At 34.8% G+C, this 17,382-nt stretch overlaps 2 protein-coding genes across 2 annotated transcripts; one reads left to right on the top strand and one right to left on the bottom strand.

The window, feature by feature from the left end:
* Positions 1 to 200: 200 nt before the first annotated feature.
* On the bottom strand, positions 201 to 11,260 carry efcab6 (EF-hand calcium binding domain 6; the record flags this gene model as incomplete). Its single annotated transcript, XM_084094858.1, has 30 exons — positions 201 to 359; positions 448 to 597; positions 681 to 865; positions 1,650 to 1,836; positions 1,919 to 2,119; positions 2,417 to 2,644; positions 2,778 to 2,975; positions 3,049 to 3,259; positions 3,354 to 3,509; positions 3,601 to 3,762; positions 3,944 to 4,062; positions 5,002 to 5,089; positions 5,179 to 5,408; positions 5,670 to 5,764; positions 5,859 to 5,973; positions 6,115 to 6,289; positions 6,385 to 6,486; positions 6,556 to 6,716; positions 7,599 to 7,772; positions 7,854 to 7,971; positions 8,125 to 8,199; positions 8,280 to 8,428; positions 8,513 to 8,634; positions 8,738 to 8,856; positions 8,952 to 9,088; positions 9,170 to 9,239; positions 9,768 to 9,847; positions 9,963 to 10,183; positions 10,295 to 10,445; positions 11,231 to 11,260. 30 exons carry the CDS (start codon positions 11,258 to 11,260, stop codon positions 237 to 239), a joined length of 4,332 nt encoding a protein of 1,443 aa, XP_083950984.1. The 3' UTR covers positions 201 to 236.
* A 291-nt stretch (positions 11,261 to 11,551) lies between these two features.
* samm50 (SAMM50 sorting and assembly machinery component) lies at positions 11,552 to 16,262 on the top strand. Its single transcript, XM_084095173.1, has 15 exons — positions 11,552 to 11,739; positions 12,014 to 12,124; positions 12,221 to 12,322; positions 12,398 to 12,485; positions 12,570 to 12,676; positions 12,781 to 12,911; positions 13,276 to 13,363; positions 13,551 to 13,679; positions 13,765 to 13,836; positions 13,917 to 14,003; positions 15,123 to 15,193; positions 15,269 to 15,336; positions 15,419 to 15,565; positions 15,662 to 15,803; positions 15,931 to 16,262. Exons 1-15 carry the CDS (start codon positions 11,719 to 11,721, stop codon positions 15,974 to 15,976), a joined length of 1,410 nt encoding a protein of 469 aa, XP_083951299.1. The 5' UTR covers positions 11,552 to 11,718; the 3' UTR covers positions 15,977 to 16,262.
* Positions 16,263 to 17,382: the final 1,120 nt, after the last annotated feature.

Raw genomic sequence — 17,382 nt, 5'->3', positions numbered from 1 at the left:
CAGTGATTCTCTTGTCAAAACATTAGTGATCTTGAATGCAATGATTGTTTAAGCATTAAAAAAAAAAAAAAAAAAATCAAATATTATGATTATATTATCTTGCTATATGAATAAAAACAACAGAAATAAAGGATCACAATAATCTGTTTATTTTATTTATGAAAACATTTGTGACATCAGTGCAGCTAAAGCAGTGCAATATGACACTCAAAACTAATAAACAAAGGAAACTGCACTCATTTTAGGAAAATGCGCAGAAAATCATTGTATGAAACCATCCCTGAGAGGTTACTGTCAAAAAAAGATGTGAAATGAAAGAATTCTTCCTCTGACAGATTCACGCTGTACTGTCTCAGAACCTAAAAAAGAATAATCCAAAATATTGCATGATTAAATACAGGACGTGGACTGAAATTTTTTTTTTAAGTATAAAATAGTGCCTTGTACCTTTCTAAAGTCCTGAAGAGAGATCTTTCCAGTGCGTTCTTTGTCAAAGGTGGTGAATTTTTGCCTCATCTGTTTCCAGACGAGCTGGATAGGCCTGGAAATTCTCAGCATGGCTTCAACACACTGACCACTAAGTGGACCGGGACTCATCTAAAGGAGGAAGTCAGAAAATGCTGGATGAACTATACTGGCCTATAACCGCTCAAGACGTGCTGTAATTGCAGTGAACTCACTGGTGTCCTGGGGAGCTGCAGTCTGAGTCTGTTGGATGAAGTGTTGACCTGAGGGCTGAACATGAGCACAAAGTGCCGTAGGAAGTCCGGGTAAGAGAGACGTCCGCTGTTTTTGATGTCATATTTGACAGCCAGCTGCTCAAACTCAGGTGGACTCAGCTCAATATTGAGGCCCTGGAGTATCTCTGCAAAACATCAGTTCAAATTCACCATTTCCAAACAACATTGTGACAATATATGACATTGTCATTTGCCATTTATTATTATTAGTGGTCCTGCACTTTTTGACAAATTCATTTTTATAGTAATTAAATTATATATAATATATAAAAAAAGTGTATGCATATATATATATATATATATATATATATATATATATATATATATATATATATATATATATATATATGATTATAAAATCAATTGATTATAAAATATTATAAATTATAAAATAAAAATGATATAATTTTATATCAGTCAAAATACATAAAAATGATATATTCCCAATATAATATATTTTATGTTATTTATAATTATATAAAAAATTATTTGCATTTAGATATATAAATCATTATATATATATATATATATATATATATAATTGTATATTGTTATATTGAAAAATACATACAAATTATATTATATAAAAATCATTATAATTCAGACGGATTCACTGATGAAAATTAAATTCAGGAAAATGAAATAATTCCATGACTTTACCATGATTTTTCAGTTGAATAAAAATAATAATAATAATAATTGTATAATAATTATACAAATTATATATAATATATATTATGAAATTTTATATATATTATGACATTTTAGGCATTATAAGCATATAATTCAATAATAAATAATTCAGAGCTATCTGCAAAATGTTTTTTTATGACTGTGGGAACCCTGTATTTTATGGTTGAAATGTGCAGTGACTGATAAATGGAAAGAAATCAGGCCTCAAACATGTACCTAGGAATATATCCACATCTATCTCCCCTGTTCTGTCAGGGTCCGCCTGCCTGCATCTCCTCTGGATGTGCCTCCAACAGTCCTGGATCCTGGAACGCACCTTCATCTCCACATCCTCACAGTTCAGCAGTGGCGTGGACCTTCTGCCCGCCGTGGAGGGCCTCTGAGGCCGCTCTGAGACTGATGGCTGCGAGATACAAATGACACTGGAGACACTTGGAGAGAGGAAACAACCAATATCAGCAAATGAAGCAAGTAATGCACTGTACCATCGAGTGTGTAAAGGTGCAAGGTGCTGTTTTGGGGCGTCTGAGGGATGCTGGTCTCTCCAGTGTTGATCTTGCTGAACCTGGTAATGATTTAGCAACCTTTTCCAGGCCTTTCTGTTCTCCACTGAACTTTTTCAGGAACTCTCGATATTGCAGGTTTCCAAAGCCATTAACTGGTAGCATTTTCCACAGGCTTTGAAACTGAAAGAGTTGATTGTGTTTCAAGCAATTGAAGGAACTATTAAAGATGTTCATGTGGTACACTCTTAAATAAAGGTTCTTTATTGGCAGCTATGGTTTCATGAAGAACCTTTCCATTGCAAAAAGATTTTTTTAAATGTTCTTCACACTTAGTTCTTTTAAGAACTTTTCACTGAATGAAACCCAAAATGGTTCTTCTATGGCATTGCTGTGGAAAGCGTGCACTTAAATGCATTGAATGTGCACTTGTAGTGTACTTCAAACCTTTATAGTATTTGAGAGTGTACTGGGAATTACCTGGTCGTCGGTAAGCCTCATGAAGTGACGATCACAAATGGTCTTAAAGTCCATTTTGGAGATTGTGTTTATATTGGCGTAGTCGAGGTCTACCATCTCCTTTGTTATAGTGTAAATGCGGGCCGAGACAACCTCCTGTATCCGCCTTAAAATGTCAGAGATGACTAAAGGTCGGGTCTGATTAGGAAAACGCATCTTGTGGATTTTCTTCAGCCATTCATCTGCTGTCTGTTAGATTTAAGGAATAGCAATTTTAATATACACCATATGCAACTAAGACCATTCTACATTATGGTGATTTGATAGTGTGCAAAAAGTAAAAATTCAATTTCTCAAAAATGACCATAAAACAATTTCTGACCTCTTGAGTGTGGAGGTTGAAGACTTGGAGGAAATTCTTCCAGTCAACCATAATCTCCTCTCCTTCACTCAGTCTCATATCAGACAGCAACCTCCTGAAATGTACATCTGAGAGACGCATGCAGAAATGGTCCAGCACTTGCCGAAACTCTGTTTGCGGTATCATACCATCTCCAGTCTTATCAAATGCAGAGAAGGCCTAAAAAGCGAAACACAGAATTAGTTTTTTTGCATCTCTTGCAGTATTAATATATTTTATAAATAGTCTGTACCTTGTAGAGAGTATCTGAGGAAGCAGTAATCAGCTCCTTAACTCTATGTATGGCTCTGTCTGGGCTCAGCTCCTCAACATCCTCCACTGGTTCTGGAGAACCCATAGTTTGAGGAGGGTCAACTGCAGTCCCACTCGAGACTGGAGGTCCAGTGAGATGTTTTAGGAAATCAAGGTAAGGCAGCTCCTTCAGACAAGCATCAAAGCCAAGGCTGAAACATCAAGAGAACAGAAGAAGAAGAATGCAGTGGCTGACAACACTTATCACATTTTGAGTAAATGAACATGTCTGTAATGGAGGGTTACAGGTTCAGTAGACATGTTAGCTGTGTTTCTGTTAGTTGAAAGCCATTTCTGTGCAGGAGAGAGAGCAAGTCTGTCACAGTCACGTAACCATCTTTGTTTTTATCCAGAACCACAAGGCTTCCGCTCACACTCTCAAAGTCACTCCCGATCCACTTCCTTCAAACACAGATAGATTCATGTAACACTATGTGTGAGGAGAGTGTTTTCTTCCGCCATTACGTTTGCCATTTTAAGAGACCATTCTCACCTAAGATTTTGTAGCATAACCTCTAGATCAGGTGTTGTGGAGATCACCCTTTCTGTGGGCTGTTCCTGTAAAGCGTCCGACTGACTGTCTTCATCTGATGTGGCTTTAAGCCTTCTTAAAAACTCTGTCTGAGTGAGGAAGCCCTTCCCCTCCTCATCATATCTGTGTGAGAGTTTTTTTGTTTTATTTACAGCAGATATCAGACAGAATTTTTGAATTTTGCCATTTATGTATTTTAGTTAATGCCATGCTAATACTGATTCTGGATCAGCTGTTAAATGCATTGAGGAACTCATACACACATTAAAGTGAAATATAATGTAAACAAAATGAAGTCGCTTACCTGCACCAGAGTTTTTCAAACTCATTTGGTGTGATAGGCATGGAGTATTTAAAAAGCATCTGCTTTAGATCATTTTTGGTCATGATGCTTTCACCATCGTCACCCAACTGGCAAAAGACCTGTCAACACAATTATTAAGTGCAAAGTTTAGTTTAAAAGAGCACTCGTTCATATTTACCTCCATTAATACATGGAGGGGACTCCTCGCGGGAGCCGCCATTTTGAGTTCACATGATCAGTCAAATATTGCTCAGTTTATCTTGCTAAAAATAAACACATCTTGCTATAACCATGGCTGACTGCTAATAATGCATTTCTATACTGATTTCTACACTTTCTACACATTGGTAATCGAATGCTATATTTTTGTATTATGCTATATACAGGCCACTAGGTGTATGTGTACTTCCAAGACAGCTGCCATATAGCACCAAAAAGTAAAGATTCACTGTTTTGAAGCGCCACATGCTGGTGACCCCAGCTGGTCAGAACAGTGTAAATGTAACAAAAATTGAAAGTAATTTGAAAGTTTAATTGAAAGTAAAATCTATCAAATGCAATAAACTATTCATCCTATAATATTAAAAATGAAGTCTGTATAATGTAAGTGTTCTTTAGTAAGTATTTTCAGGGCTTGTTTTGTTTGTTCCATTGGTCAGCTAAACAGGCCAATAAGAGACTATTAACTACTATTATTCCTTTTAATTATACTAATGTCTAATTAAAATGTCTAAAAATGTTCAAACTGATCAGAGATCAGGTAAAACCCATAGACACTTGTTCAATGGTTCGCTGCTGGGGAACATGCGAATGATTCATTGGTTCACACAGATCACCCCAACCCCCCCCACCCAACGGCGAACTATTGAAATTTCTAAACATTTCCAAACAGTTATGATGTAACAAAGCCTTGTTTACTGAAATCACATGTATTTGGCAGTATGATACACGCTCCAACCCACTGATTCGAAACAAAAGATTCATAAAGGTTTCAAAGCTTCATGAAGCAGAGTTTCAAAATCGTGCATCACTACCAACAGGGACAGGATGGAGATTACCTTTGAGAGCTCTGAAGGTCTTTTGTGTGCAATGCCTGCTAGATAGTCATGAACTTGGTCACATGCATTATCAAGACACCCGTTTCGTCTGAAAAACATGAATTCTGAGCTGTTAGCTTTACAAAAACAGCTAAGATAAATATAACGATTAATTCCAGAGAAGTAAAAGGTTCTTACAAGGTGTTATCATTTTGATGTGATTTCATCTTGTCACTAGAGAGGACTTTGTTGTGGAAATCAGTGTAGTTGAGTGTGGCACCAGGCGTAAAACCAAACAGTTCGAGGAATCTCCGATACTCTCGCTCTTGGGTTACAAACATCAGGCTGTCAAACAGAGTCCTGAAGTCATTCTGATTAACTATACCATCTCGGTTCTTGTCCATGAGACGGAAAGCGGTCAGAGCATTCTGCAAACAAAAAAGAGGTAAAAATGTCTTAAGCAGTGGGACATATTCTGCCACAACTTAAATAGTGTAGTTTTTAAGTACTTAGCCTAAAATGAGAAAGAGTAAATATACAGTGGCCTAAAATGTATTTACACTTTTTTTTAATGAAATTCATTGCATTACATATATACATATATGCACATATACTGTAAATATATATACTGTATAAGTAAAAAATATAATATTTAAGTAAATAAGTAGAATGATCTGTTGCTTTGATACCCCATGATATTCCTTGATCCTCATTTTGAGCTGACCTAGACAATCCTCTGCAGTCAAAAGTGTGGAAGTTTTGTCCTTTTCTGGTATTGTTGCTTCTGTGGTGAAAAGAAATGAGAAAAATGATGTTTTACCAGTTTGTGGCATATGTTTGTGTTAAGAAAACAGTTTGTGTGTTGTGAAATATCAAACCTTCAAATTTGGCCACAAAGTCAGTAACAGAAATCGGACCCAAATTAAAACCAAGAGACTCAATAAGCATCTGAAACTGGGGTCCCTTCAGTAAAATACCACAATCATCCAGAATCTAAAATCAAGAGTGACATGAATCAATGTAAAGAACCCATTGTTTCAGACATTGCATGAATGTTGCTATCAGAATTATAGTACCTGTAATGAGTTTAACCAAAATGTAAACAAAAAGTGCGAGCGAGATCTCAGGCCATACCTTACAGAAATGTCTCAGAGTGAGCGGTGCTGTTGAGCTTTTCCTGGTGGACTTCAGATAGTCCTGAAGGGTCATCCCACACCTCTGAAACCTGTCCTTGAGTTTCCTCAGGACAACATTTTTTACTGCTTGTGCTTTTATGTTCAACATGCAGGCTTCATGTTCATTTTCGTTCCTGTAGTATATTAAAAAAAAATGATCATATGTGATTCCTCATCAGGACAGGGTGTTGCATGCATATCATTTCTCATGTTCATTGACTATACAGACCTCTCACTGATACTGATGCCATTATTCTTCTCTGGAACACCCAAGCTTGTCAAAAACAGCTTGTAGTTCACACCTCCACCCTCCAAAAATGGTTCACAGAGCCTTGACAGCAAATAGGGGAAATTAGTCAGTATCCAGAGGTAAGGCTGAGGGCAGAAAAGAGAGACTCACTTGCTGAAGTGGGATTCAGACAGTGGTAGTCCGTATTGTTGGATCAATCTCCTAAGGTCTTCTGGTGGGATGATGTCACTCTGGTTTTGGGTTGTGTTGGTGATAGATTCGATCAACATGTCATGGTTCTCAGAGAGCTTCTCCTTCAAAATCCCTTCTACCTGTAGAAATCATGTATGTAAAAGAACTAGTATTGGCAAGTGATTCATTTTATCATTCTTAGATATCCTAGTGGTGAATAAGCCAGCTTTATACACAAAAAATATTAAAAAAATACTTTGCAGGTTACTTACCGCGTTCCATGTTCTTGTTGCTGTGGAAGGCAATGTGTTTACCCATGCTGGAGCCTTTTTATTGAGCTTTGGTGTCTGCTGGAATTAATGCACAGAACAGGGTTCATTTTAGATTCATTTTAAATGTGCGAATAACCTCTATATGGGAGAATTTGTCAAAACTCTTTTAAAAAAAATAATAAGAAATTATATTTTGCATAAAGAAAAACAAATTTGGACACTTTTTAGGACATATTAGGAACCACTGTACCCACCAATCTGCATTAAAGTAATGTCTCTCTTAGTATTTTGTAATGATTCTCATTGCAATATGTAATTTTACTGCATTGCAGTAAAATATTTTGTAATGATTTTTTTTATTATTTTTTTTTTAAATAATCTATGGGAGTTTTTTAAAAATTGCAGAATGGGAAATATTTTTCCGTATTTTACAGTAATGAGAATTGTTAAAAATTAGCTTAATTGTCCTAAAAATATTGTCCCAATGCAAAAATCCAAAGGGTCCTAATAATATTTCAATATTTGTTATTAGGTTTTTGTTTTTTTTATGTGACCCAGACAACTCATCCTAAAATTCACCTGCATGGGTATTACAGTACAGCAAAGTTATCATTTTTATATTTATAAAATGTATTTATATTGTTTTAATAATTTCATATGTATATATATATGTATATATGCAGTAATGAGACTTGGGTGAATTAAATTGAGCTTAATTGTCCTAAAAAATAATGTAAAATGTTATAATACCTCGATTGGCATTTGGTGACGAAGGATGTCCAGGAATTGTTGGTAATTTATGACATTTGTATGTTCCACATCCAAGACATCAACAAGAGCTGTGAACTGCTTATCGGTCAGATGGAAATTCAGACTCTCCAGGGCCCTGTATAATTCATCTCTACTGATAAAACCTGTTCTGTTCTGTAGAAAAAAAATATCATTATTATGAATAGTTGTGATTTAAAGTGCACAATTAGATTTTTTCTGAATCACAAAACATACTGTATCAAAGTCCATAAAGGCTTCTGTCAGATGAAGCTGATTAAGTACATGTTGACGTAGTCTTGGTAGAATTGCTTCAATACTGCATGATCCTGGAGTTGCTGAAGCAGAATCTTTCCTGAGACAGTACAAAATATTTATGTAATCAAAACTATATATATATTTGCGTAATCAAAACCATATATATATATATACTTCAACATATTGCAGTAGTGTATTGTAAATAATATTGATTTATAGGACCCAAACAATAACTGTATGGCCAACTTACTGTGCAGTTATGTCTTCTTTGAACAATCCAAGAAATATTCTCCATTGCACAGGCTCTGTGTTGCTCACTCCAAATCTGTGACAGTAAATGATCACTAGATGAATTTCAGAACTGCAATCAGGTAAATACATAAACAACATGTTAAATTCTCATACCTGTTTAATAACTCTCGGAATATAATATCATCCATGGGAAAGAGGAAATTACTGAGGACAGATCTGAGATTCTCTTGGGAGACAAACCCACTGTCTGTGATGTCAAATGCCTGCAGAGCGTTTTCAACAAGGCTATAATTTTTCTTGATCTGTAAATTGCAATCAAAGTAGAAAACTGATTTTAATTAAATGCTCACATATATATGAGATGAAAAAAAATCCGTCATACTCACTTTACTCAAAAACCTGGTCTGGGCTTCATCCAAGGTGTCCCTGGATTTGCCTGAAAAACCCCTTACGCTTATCTTACTTTTAGGTCTTGTTGTATTGCAACTGACAGCTTCCCAATTCAGTGCTGAAAACAAATAAGAAAAACTATTACATAGCATACATTTGAATGAATCATTATTTTATTATTGTCACTTTTATATTACATAATTTATTTTGAATAACGGTACCCAGTTGTATAGAATCTGGTGCAATATTTTTATAGTTTCCACAGTCAACACCAAGCTGCTCAAGAAACTCCTTGTAAGATATTGTGTCAGCATTATTCACGCTGTAATGTGACCATAGTCTGAAGGAAAGACAGAGACAAAAAACACTTAGCATTCTGGGAAAAACAATAGGCTAACACATCAAGAGAGTTCCATTAAACGGAAAAACCAGGACCTGTGGAATTCCAGCTGGCTCATGGGAAAGCAGTATCCTTCTAGCACTTTACGCAGCTCATGTTGCTGTATCTGTCCATCACTGTTGAAGTCAAACAGCCGAAAAGCCCTGGTGATGTTTTTCAAATTGCCTCCGATCTGAAATGATGAGAATCATGGATATTACACTAGCATCTCCAGACAAATATTTAAATAAAATTCATACCTTATCACCCACACCTTATTTTTCAGACGACACTGTAGTTCTCCAAGTGACAAGTTTCTGTAACTTCCACTCCTGGATGGGATTCTGTTAAGAGATATTGTATGTATAAAGAAATATTATACACTACCATTTAAAAGTTTGGTGTCAAAAAATTTATTAAATGTATTATATTTTTATTATATATTATATTATATTTAAAAGAAATTAATACCTTTATTTAGCAAGGACACACTAAATTGATCAAAAGTGACAGTAAATACATTTATAATGTTACAAAAGATTTCTATTTCAAATAAATGCTGTTTTTTTAAACTTTCTGTTCATTAAAGAATCCTGAAAAAAATATCAGGTTCAAAACTCATTGATAATAATACGCAAATGTTATTTGAGCATCAAATCAGCATATTAGAATGATTTCTGAAGGATCAAGTGACACTGTAAAAAAACTTGTAATATTTCACAGTATTACTGTTTTACTGTATTTTTGATCAAATAAATGCAACCTTGGAGACTTATTTAAAAAAAAAAAAAAACTTTGAATGGTAGTGTATAAATTAAGGAAATACAATTAAATACAATAATTGAGAAAATATCCACAAAAGCATAAATTACCTGCCCACAGCAGATGAAACCTTGCCGTATCTTCTGAGAAACTCCATATAGGGAATTGTTCCATTTTCTTTAAAGTCAAGCTAATATAAATATATTTTAATGTAAGTAAGATGAAAATCGCTGCCTTGGTACCACAAAATAACAATAAGTGCACTGTCTGAAAGTGGTGACTGTTGTAATTCTAAATGAACACACCTCAGCCAACAGACCCTCAAACTGAGACTCGGTGAGCGGAACCAGAAAGCCCTCAATGACACGTCTGAACTCTCCTTTGGTGACAGTTTTGTTCCCTTCTTGGTCAAAGGCTTCAAAAGCAACCTTCAAGTCATGTTTTCTGTCCTTGAGTCTCTCCAAGAGCAAGTTCTCAATGTCCACCAAAGAAAGATTGTCATCTGCCACTGACTGCACAGAAGAGGCTGTAAAAAAGAAGAAGAAATAAAACAGAAAATCTCCTCAACAAAATGCTTTTCCATCATTATCCAGATAATACACACTAAAACCAACTAAATAAACCGCATAAACCCTACCAGAGTCAGATTTGAGAGTGTTTCTCCTTGGGAATTCTCCTGTGGAAGTTCGAGACAAACTCTTATCTCTAGGGATGATGGTGAGCCCTTGTGTTACAGGCCTCAGATCTATAAGGCCAGATATTTGAGGCCTCTCTGCTGACTGTGACACCTGAATATAACCAAAATAACATTTCGTGTCACAACATATCGCAATACAAAAACATTGTTTTGGTTGTGCTTTAGCTCTGCGAATCTGCTAGAGAGCTACATATGGCAATTTATCTGTTCAATAAAATACCTTACTCACCTGTTCAGTAATAAAAACGTGTTGAATATCGTCTAAAATAATTCTGGATTTTCAGCTTCAGAAGCATGAATATTTTTATTTATTATTTATTTTTATTTAGTTACCATTGTCCTGTGCATTAGGCAAGCACCAAGTCCAAGCCTAACGTTATTCATTTTCACACCCAATGTAATACCAAATATAGCATTTTATTCAACAGATAATTTTTTGTTAACCTTTTACCGTATGTCTTGGAGTATCGCAATAATATCGTATCGTGAGGTCAGTATCGTGATATGTATCCAATAGTGCGATGAGGGTATCATTACATCCCTAGTGGAAAAGCTTTTTTTTACTGCAGCTTTTGTTTCCTTTTTTTTTTTTAAATGTCCTTCGTTTTTTTTATTGTATATATATATATATATATATATATATATATATATATATATATATATATATATATATATTACAATATATACTAATGTTATTCTTCAATGTACAACGTTTTTAAATTACTTGAAACAATTAGAAAGTATTTAGTTAAACTTGTATTGAGGACCAGTAAGTTAGCAGCTAGCCTCATAAGAGAACCTATTTCCTTGATAACGTTAGTTCAACTTAGCCATTTTCTTCCAGAAATGATATAAGTAAAATGTCTTCATACTAACCCAACATTCCACAGCTGACCTCGGACGCATTATTGTGTTAAATTCGTATTTAGACTATCGGTGTCCAAACTAAAGACGACAACTTTTGTTGCCAACCAGTCAAACTTTATAGCCACAGTCGAGGACGCTCCGCTGTTCCCATGGATATGGTCTGACAATGGCCCCGCCTACTGCAAAAGCGAAAGAAAATCACAAAACGTTTTTTCAAAATGGACAATACCAATGGATAACCAGTGCAGATTAATTTGTATCGTCACATAAACTGCAATTTGTCATATTTTTTAAAGGAAAATAGTAACGAACATGACGTTGTTGTCCTGTCCTCCTCAGCCAATCATCATTTCCGATGGGCGTGGTTACCAAGTGTCATGGCGGCCGCCAGGAGTTTATTGTAGTGTGCCAGAGTCAGACCGCGGATTGTCCTGTTTTACATTGAACTCTGTTTATAATCACATTGGGGACGTTTGAATGTAAACAGTTGTTTAAACATGGGCAGCGTGCATGCCAGGGTAAGCGCATTTTTCCAGAGTTGTCGGAAAAGCTAAAGCAATGACCTCTGAACAGTGTCTTTGAATGACAGGCCGAGTTCAGGATGACGTTTTGTACTACACATTTATTCATATTAATTGTCAGTAAGACATATAAACGGTCACTCTCACTACACACTGAATCATGTTACAATCGACATTGACGAACTATAGCTGTCACCAATACTTGCCTTTATATATGCACAATTCTTGGTCTGTAACACTATAACTCACTGCTACATATTTGTTGACCCAGAGTCTGGACCCCCTTCCTATGCAAGGACCTGAACTGGGGGTTCAAGCAGATGACATGGACCTGGGGGAACCAGAGCATGAGGAGAAACAGGAAGTTCTGGAAAATAAAGATGTAAGATTGATCTTTATGTGTTTGGTCTATCCAGAGTTTGCATATGCATAATGTAGATTCATATCAGGTTTTCATATGTATCTTTCAATTGTTTAGGTTGTAGTACAACATGTACACATTGATGGTCTCGGAAGAACAAAGGAAGACCTTTTAACGTATGAGATTGCAGATGTTTTCCGCGCCAACAACTTGATTGATGTGAGTATTATATATATATATATATATATATATATATATATTCAAATTGTGTTTATATTTACAAATTTGTAACAGGTTATGAAGAAGTCCCATGAGGCCAGACAGAAACTTTTGCGTCTGGGGATATTCAGACATGTCGAAGTTGTCATTGACACTGCTGAAGGTATAACAATTATGCAAACAACCAATAGTAAATAACCAATAAGCAAAGTGATACATTATAGTCTGAATTTCTCTAAAACATTAGGTACTGATGCGCTGCCTAACGGACTGGATGTGACATTCGAGGTGAAAGAGCTGAGAAGAATGACGGGAAGTTACAACACTATGGTTGGGAACAACGAGGGAAGCATGGTGAGCTACTGACAGTCTGCAGACAATCATCACTGCTGGCTGTGTGTCTACAATTTAAAACTGAGGTTATTGAAAACTGAGTGTTGTTCTGGTTCTCATCTCAGGTGCTGGGTTTGAAATTGCCCAATGTTTTTGGCCGTGCAGAGAAGCTGACCTTTCAGTTCTCTTATGGTACTAAGGAAACCTCATATGGCCTGTCATTCTTCAAGCCCCAGCCTGGACACTTTGAACGGAAGTATGTTTCTCGGCATTGTATTTCTGTTTACAGTTACATTTACTTTTGTTAGAAATGTCATGGTGCCCAAGTCACTCGTTTAAGTTAGTCATTAAAGTTCCCCTGTTTCAGATATCACCTTTCATGTAGTGTGTAATTTAGAGTCATCTTACTTCCTGCACAAACCTATAAAGGTTTGAAACAAATTTGCATAATGCCAGCCTATGGCTGCTCGTGAACAATGTCTATTTTGAAAATCCATAATATGTACTGGATTCATGTAAACCAATTGTTGGAGATCTCCAAAAACAAAATTAGGAACCATTAAAATAGCATAATAGGGGCACTTTAAAGTCAAGCACATTTCTTTCTCTTACTCTTTCAGCTTCTCCATTAACTTGTATAAAGTCACGGGGCAGTTCCCATGGAGCTCACTCAGAGAAACGGACCGAGGGGTCTCCACAGAGTTCAGTGTAATGGACTTCATTTTAATCATTTATTTATTTTCATTAATTATATTAAGGCGTTTATTTATTTATTATGTTCTCTTTAAACTAATATTATTTTATGTAATATAATTTTAGTAGATTTAAAAGTCAAAGTTTTAGTAGATAAATATCTAATTTATGAATTGTCCATTGTTTGATCTATGATCCCCAGTTCCCCATCTGGAGGACAAATCACACATTGAAATGGGAGGGTGTGTGGCGAGAGCTGGGTTGTTTGGCCCGTACGGCCTCCTTCACTGTCAGGGAGGAGAGTGGCCATTCCCTGAAGTCCTCACTTTCTGTATGCGTCTTTTCTATATCTTGGCTTTGTTATTACACTCATTGATATTTCATATCTGATTTTGAATATGATGTTTTCCTCACAGCACGCAATGGTCATCGACACACGCAATTCTACCATCCTTCCGAGAAAAGGTGCCTTACTGAAGATCAACCAGGTTTGTTTGCTATCCTTGTAAATGAAAGGAATAGTTCATCCAAAAATTGAATATTTTACTTATTTTTTATGGTCTATCAGGAACTGGCAGGTTACACTGGAGGAGATGTCAGATTCCTGAAGGAAGACTTTGAAATTCAGCTCAACAAGACTCTCTTCTGGGACTCGGTAAGATGCTTTGGGAAAAAACGATTGCTTATGTCTGTTTGTTGCCGTGTTAATTTAGCATCATTAATATACTATAGTACGTATTTAGTAATATTTATTATTTATAGTATTCAGTAATATTGTGAATGAGTTTTTATTTTTATATTTTATTTTAGTAATTTTGTGTGTTTTGTTTGAATTTAAATATGTATTTAGTTTTTATTAATGATTATTTTGGTATTAGTTTGAATAATTTTAGTACTAAACCAAATGAAAATTTGAAATATTTTTTGCCAACTAACTTAAATAATGTCATTTTACTTTTTTAGTATCATTAATATACTATAGTATTTAATAGTATTTAGTATTTATAGTATTTAATAATATTTTGAATTAGTTTTTATTTTTATATTTTCCATTTTTATGTGAGTAATTTTGTTGTTTTTATCATTTTATTAGGTTGTGATTGTGTTTAAAGGGATAGTTCACCCAAAAATGAAAATTCTGTCATCATTTACTCTCTTACTCTTACCCTCATGTTATTCTAAACCTCTATGAGTTTCTTTCTTCTGTTAAACACAAATTAAGATGTTTTGAAGAAAGTTGACAGTAGCCATTGACTTCCATAGTATTTTTTAAGTCAATGGTTACTGTCAACTGTTTCATTACCAATATTCTTCACTCTATCTTCATTTGTGTTTAACAGAAGAAAGAAACGCATACAGATTTGGACCATTTTTGGGTGAATTATCCCTAAATGTCTGCTTAGTTTTAACAACTAACTTAAAATAATTTTTTTTATGTTTTATTTTATTCCAGTTAACATTTACATTATTTCATTTAAAGTAAATGTTTTTTAATAGTCGTAGTTGTAGTTAATGATAAAACACTCTTTTTTTCTGGTTGTTTTAAACACTTTTAGAGGGCTTAATTAAACGAAAAATAGAAATGTTAATTTCTTTGGTAACTAACTGAAGTAAAATATTTACTTTTTATACATATATTATTTTATTTTTGTTAAAATGTATTTTATTTCAATTAACATGTTTTCTAATTTAGTAATTTAATCAATGTAAATGTTTTTAGCTTTATCAACACTGGTTTGATTTTTTGAAGCACTTTGATTTTCGTCTCTTATAGGTGCTCTCTACCTCTCTGTGGGGTGGTATGTTGCTGCCCCTTGGAGAAAGACCATCCTGCATTGCTGACAGGTTAGCAAATTCTCTCTGTCATTGATAAAAAAGACCCACAAACACTCAAAGTAATGGTGGTTTTGGTGTATTTAGGTTCTATTTGGGTGGTCCGACCAGTGTGAGGGGCTTCAGCATGTACAGCATCGGCCCTCAGAGTGAAGGTAAATGACTCTGACCCTGACAAAAGGTATATATATCTATATATATTCATGAGTAAGGTTTGTTTTCTCACTTTGGTGACAGGCGATTACCTCGGTGGAGAGGCGTATTGGGCTGGGGGGGTTCATCTGTACACCCCTCTTCCATTCAGGCCAGGCCGAGGCGGTTTTGGAGACCTTTTCAGGACACATTTCTTCCTCAATGCCGGAAACTTGTGTAACCTCAACTATGGTAAGATGAATAATGCTGTGAAAGGCAAATTTTCCTCCTTTTGTTTCATGAAACATGCTTTGTTTTTACTTACATTTGCTGCTGTACGTCCACTAGGGGAAGGGCCGAGGGCGCACCTGAGCAAACTGGCCGAGTGTATCCGCTGGTCTTATGGAGCGGGCATTGTGTTGCGTCTGGGGAACATCGCTCGTCTGGAGCTCAACTATTGCATTCCCATGGGTGTCCAGAGCGGAGACAGGTAGACAATCAGACATTCACACACAATCTATCAATCACTAATGCACTAGTGATACACTTTTAATGTACTTTAATGTTGTTTAATGTTGAATTTATGATATAATGTGCTGATGTGTTTTGTATCTCAGGATATGTGATGGAGTGCAGTTTGGGGCTGGAATCCGATTCCTGTGATTCCCATGGGGGAAAAAAGAAGGCTTTCTGTCACTTTGTACTTGGGATAAAGGATATTCATACGATTCAACTTTGAGCTGCAAAGTAATGTTGGATAATTTTTCAGTGTTGGCAAACACGCTAAAAAATTGAAATGGTCTAAAACCAGTAACATTTGTTAGGAATAAATCATCCTTTTTAAAGTTATTGGCACTTCAGTGGGGAATATATTGGACATCAGTGCTCTTATTGTCATATTTATTTGTCAGAACAGTCTGTGTTCAATAAATAATGTCTCTGGCCTTTATTGTGGTTTCATGTGTGTTATTAATCTGTTATATATTAAATAATAAAATAAATTGTGTATGTGTGTCTATATATATACAGTACCAGTCAAAAGTTTGGAAACACTACTATTTTTATTGTTTTTGAAAGAAGTCTCTTATGCTCATCAAGCCTGCAGTTAAAAAAACAAAAAACAAAAAAAAAACAGTAATATTATGAAATATTATTACAATTTAAAATAATGGTTCTCTTTTTTAATATACTTAAAAATGTAATTTATTTTTGTGATGCAAAGCTGAATTTTCATCAGCAAGTACTCCAGTCTTTGGTGTCTTATGATCCTTCAGAAATCATTCTAATATGCTGATTTATGATCAATGTTGGAAACAGTTGTGCTGATTAATATTTTTTTATAACCTGAGATACTTTTTTCAGGATTATTTGATGAATAAAAAGTTAAAAAGAACTGTATTTATTTAGAATAGAAATCTTTTGTAACAATATACACTACCGTTCAAAAGTTTGGGAACAATAACTTTTTTTTTTTAAAGAAATTAGTACTTTAATTCAACAAGAATGCGTTAAATTGATAAAAGGTGATGGTAACGATTTATATTGTTAGAAATGTTTTTATTTTGAATAAATGCTGTTTTTATGAATAAATGCTGTTAACGTTTTACTCATCAATGAATCCTGAAAAAAGTATTCCAAAAAAATATATTAAACAGCACAACTGTTTCCATCATTGATAATAACTGAGCATCAAATTATCATATTAGAATGATTTCTGAAGGATCATAAGACACCAAAGACTGGAGTACTTGCTGATGAAAATTCAGCTTTGCATCACAAAAATAAATTACATTTTAAAGTATATTAAAAAAGAGAACCATTATTTTAAATTGTAATAATATTTCATAATATTACTGTTTTTTTTTGTTTTTTTTTTGTTTTTAACTGCAGGCTTGATGAGCATAAGAGACTTCTTGCAAAAGCATTAAAAATAGTAGTGTTTCCAAACTTTTGACTGGTACTGTATGTATGGGCTTATTAAGGTCACTTCCCTTGTGTAAATTAACGTGTGTGTGTGTGTGTATAGAAACAAACAAGTTAAACAATTCAGAAATTTCTAAGTTCAGAAC

The sequence above is a fragment of the Abramis brama genome (genome assembly GCF_963993115.1).
Source record: "Abramis brama genome assembly, chromosome: 20".
Classification (NCBI taxonomy): domain Eukaryota; kingdom Metazoa; phylum Chordata; class Actinopteri; order Cypriniformes; family Leuciscidae; genus Abramis; species Abramis brama.
This window is presented reverse-complemented; position numbering and strand designations above follow the sequence as displayed.

Coding starts and splice junctions, on each gene's coding strand:
- samm50 (XM_084095173.1), top strand. CDS start 11,719: ATGGGCAGCGTGCATGCCAGG. Junction 11,740..12,013: donor TGGGCAGCGTGCATGCCAGG/GTAAGCGCATTT, acceptor TTGTTGACCCAG/AGTCTGGACCCCCTTCCTAT. Junction 12,323..12,397: donor GCGCCAACAACTTGATTGAT/GTGAGTATTATA, acceptor AATTTGTAACAG/GTTATGAAGAAGTCCCATGA.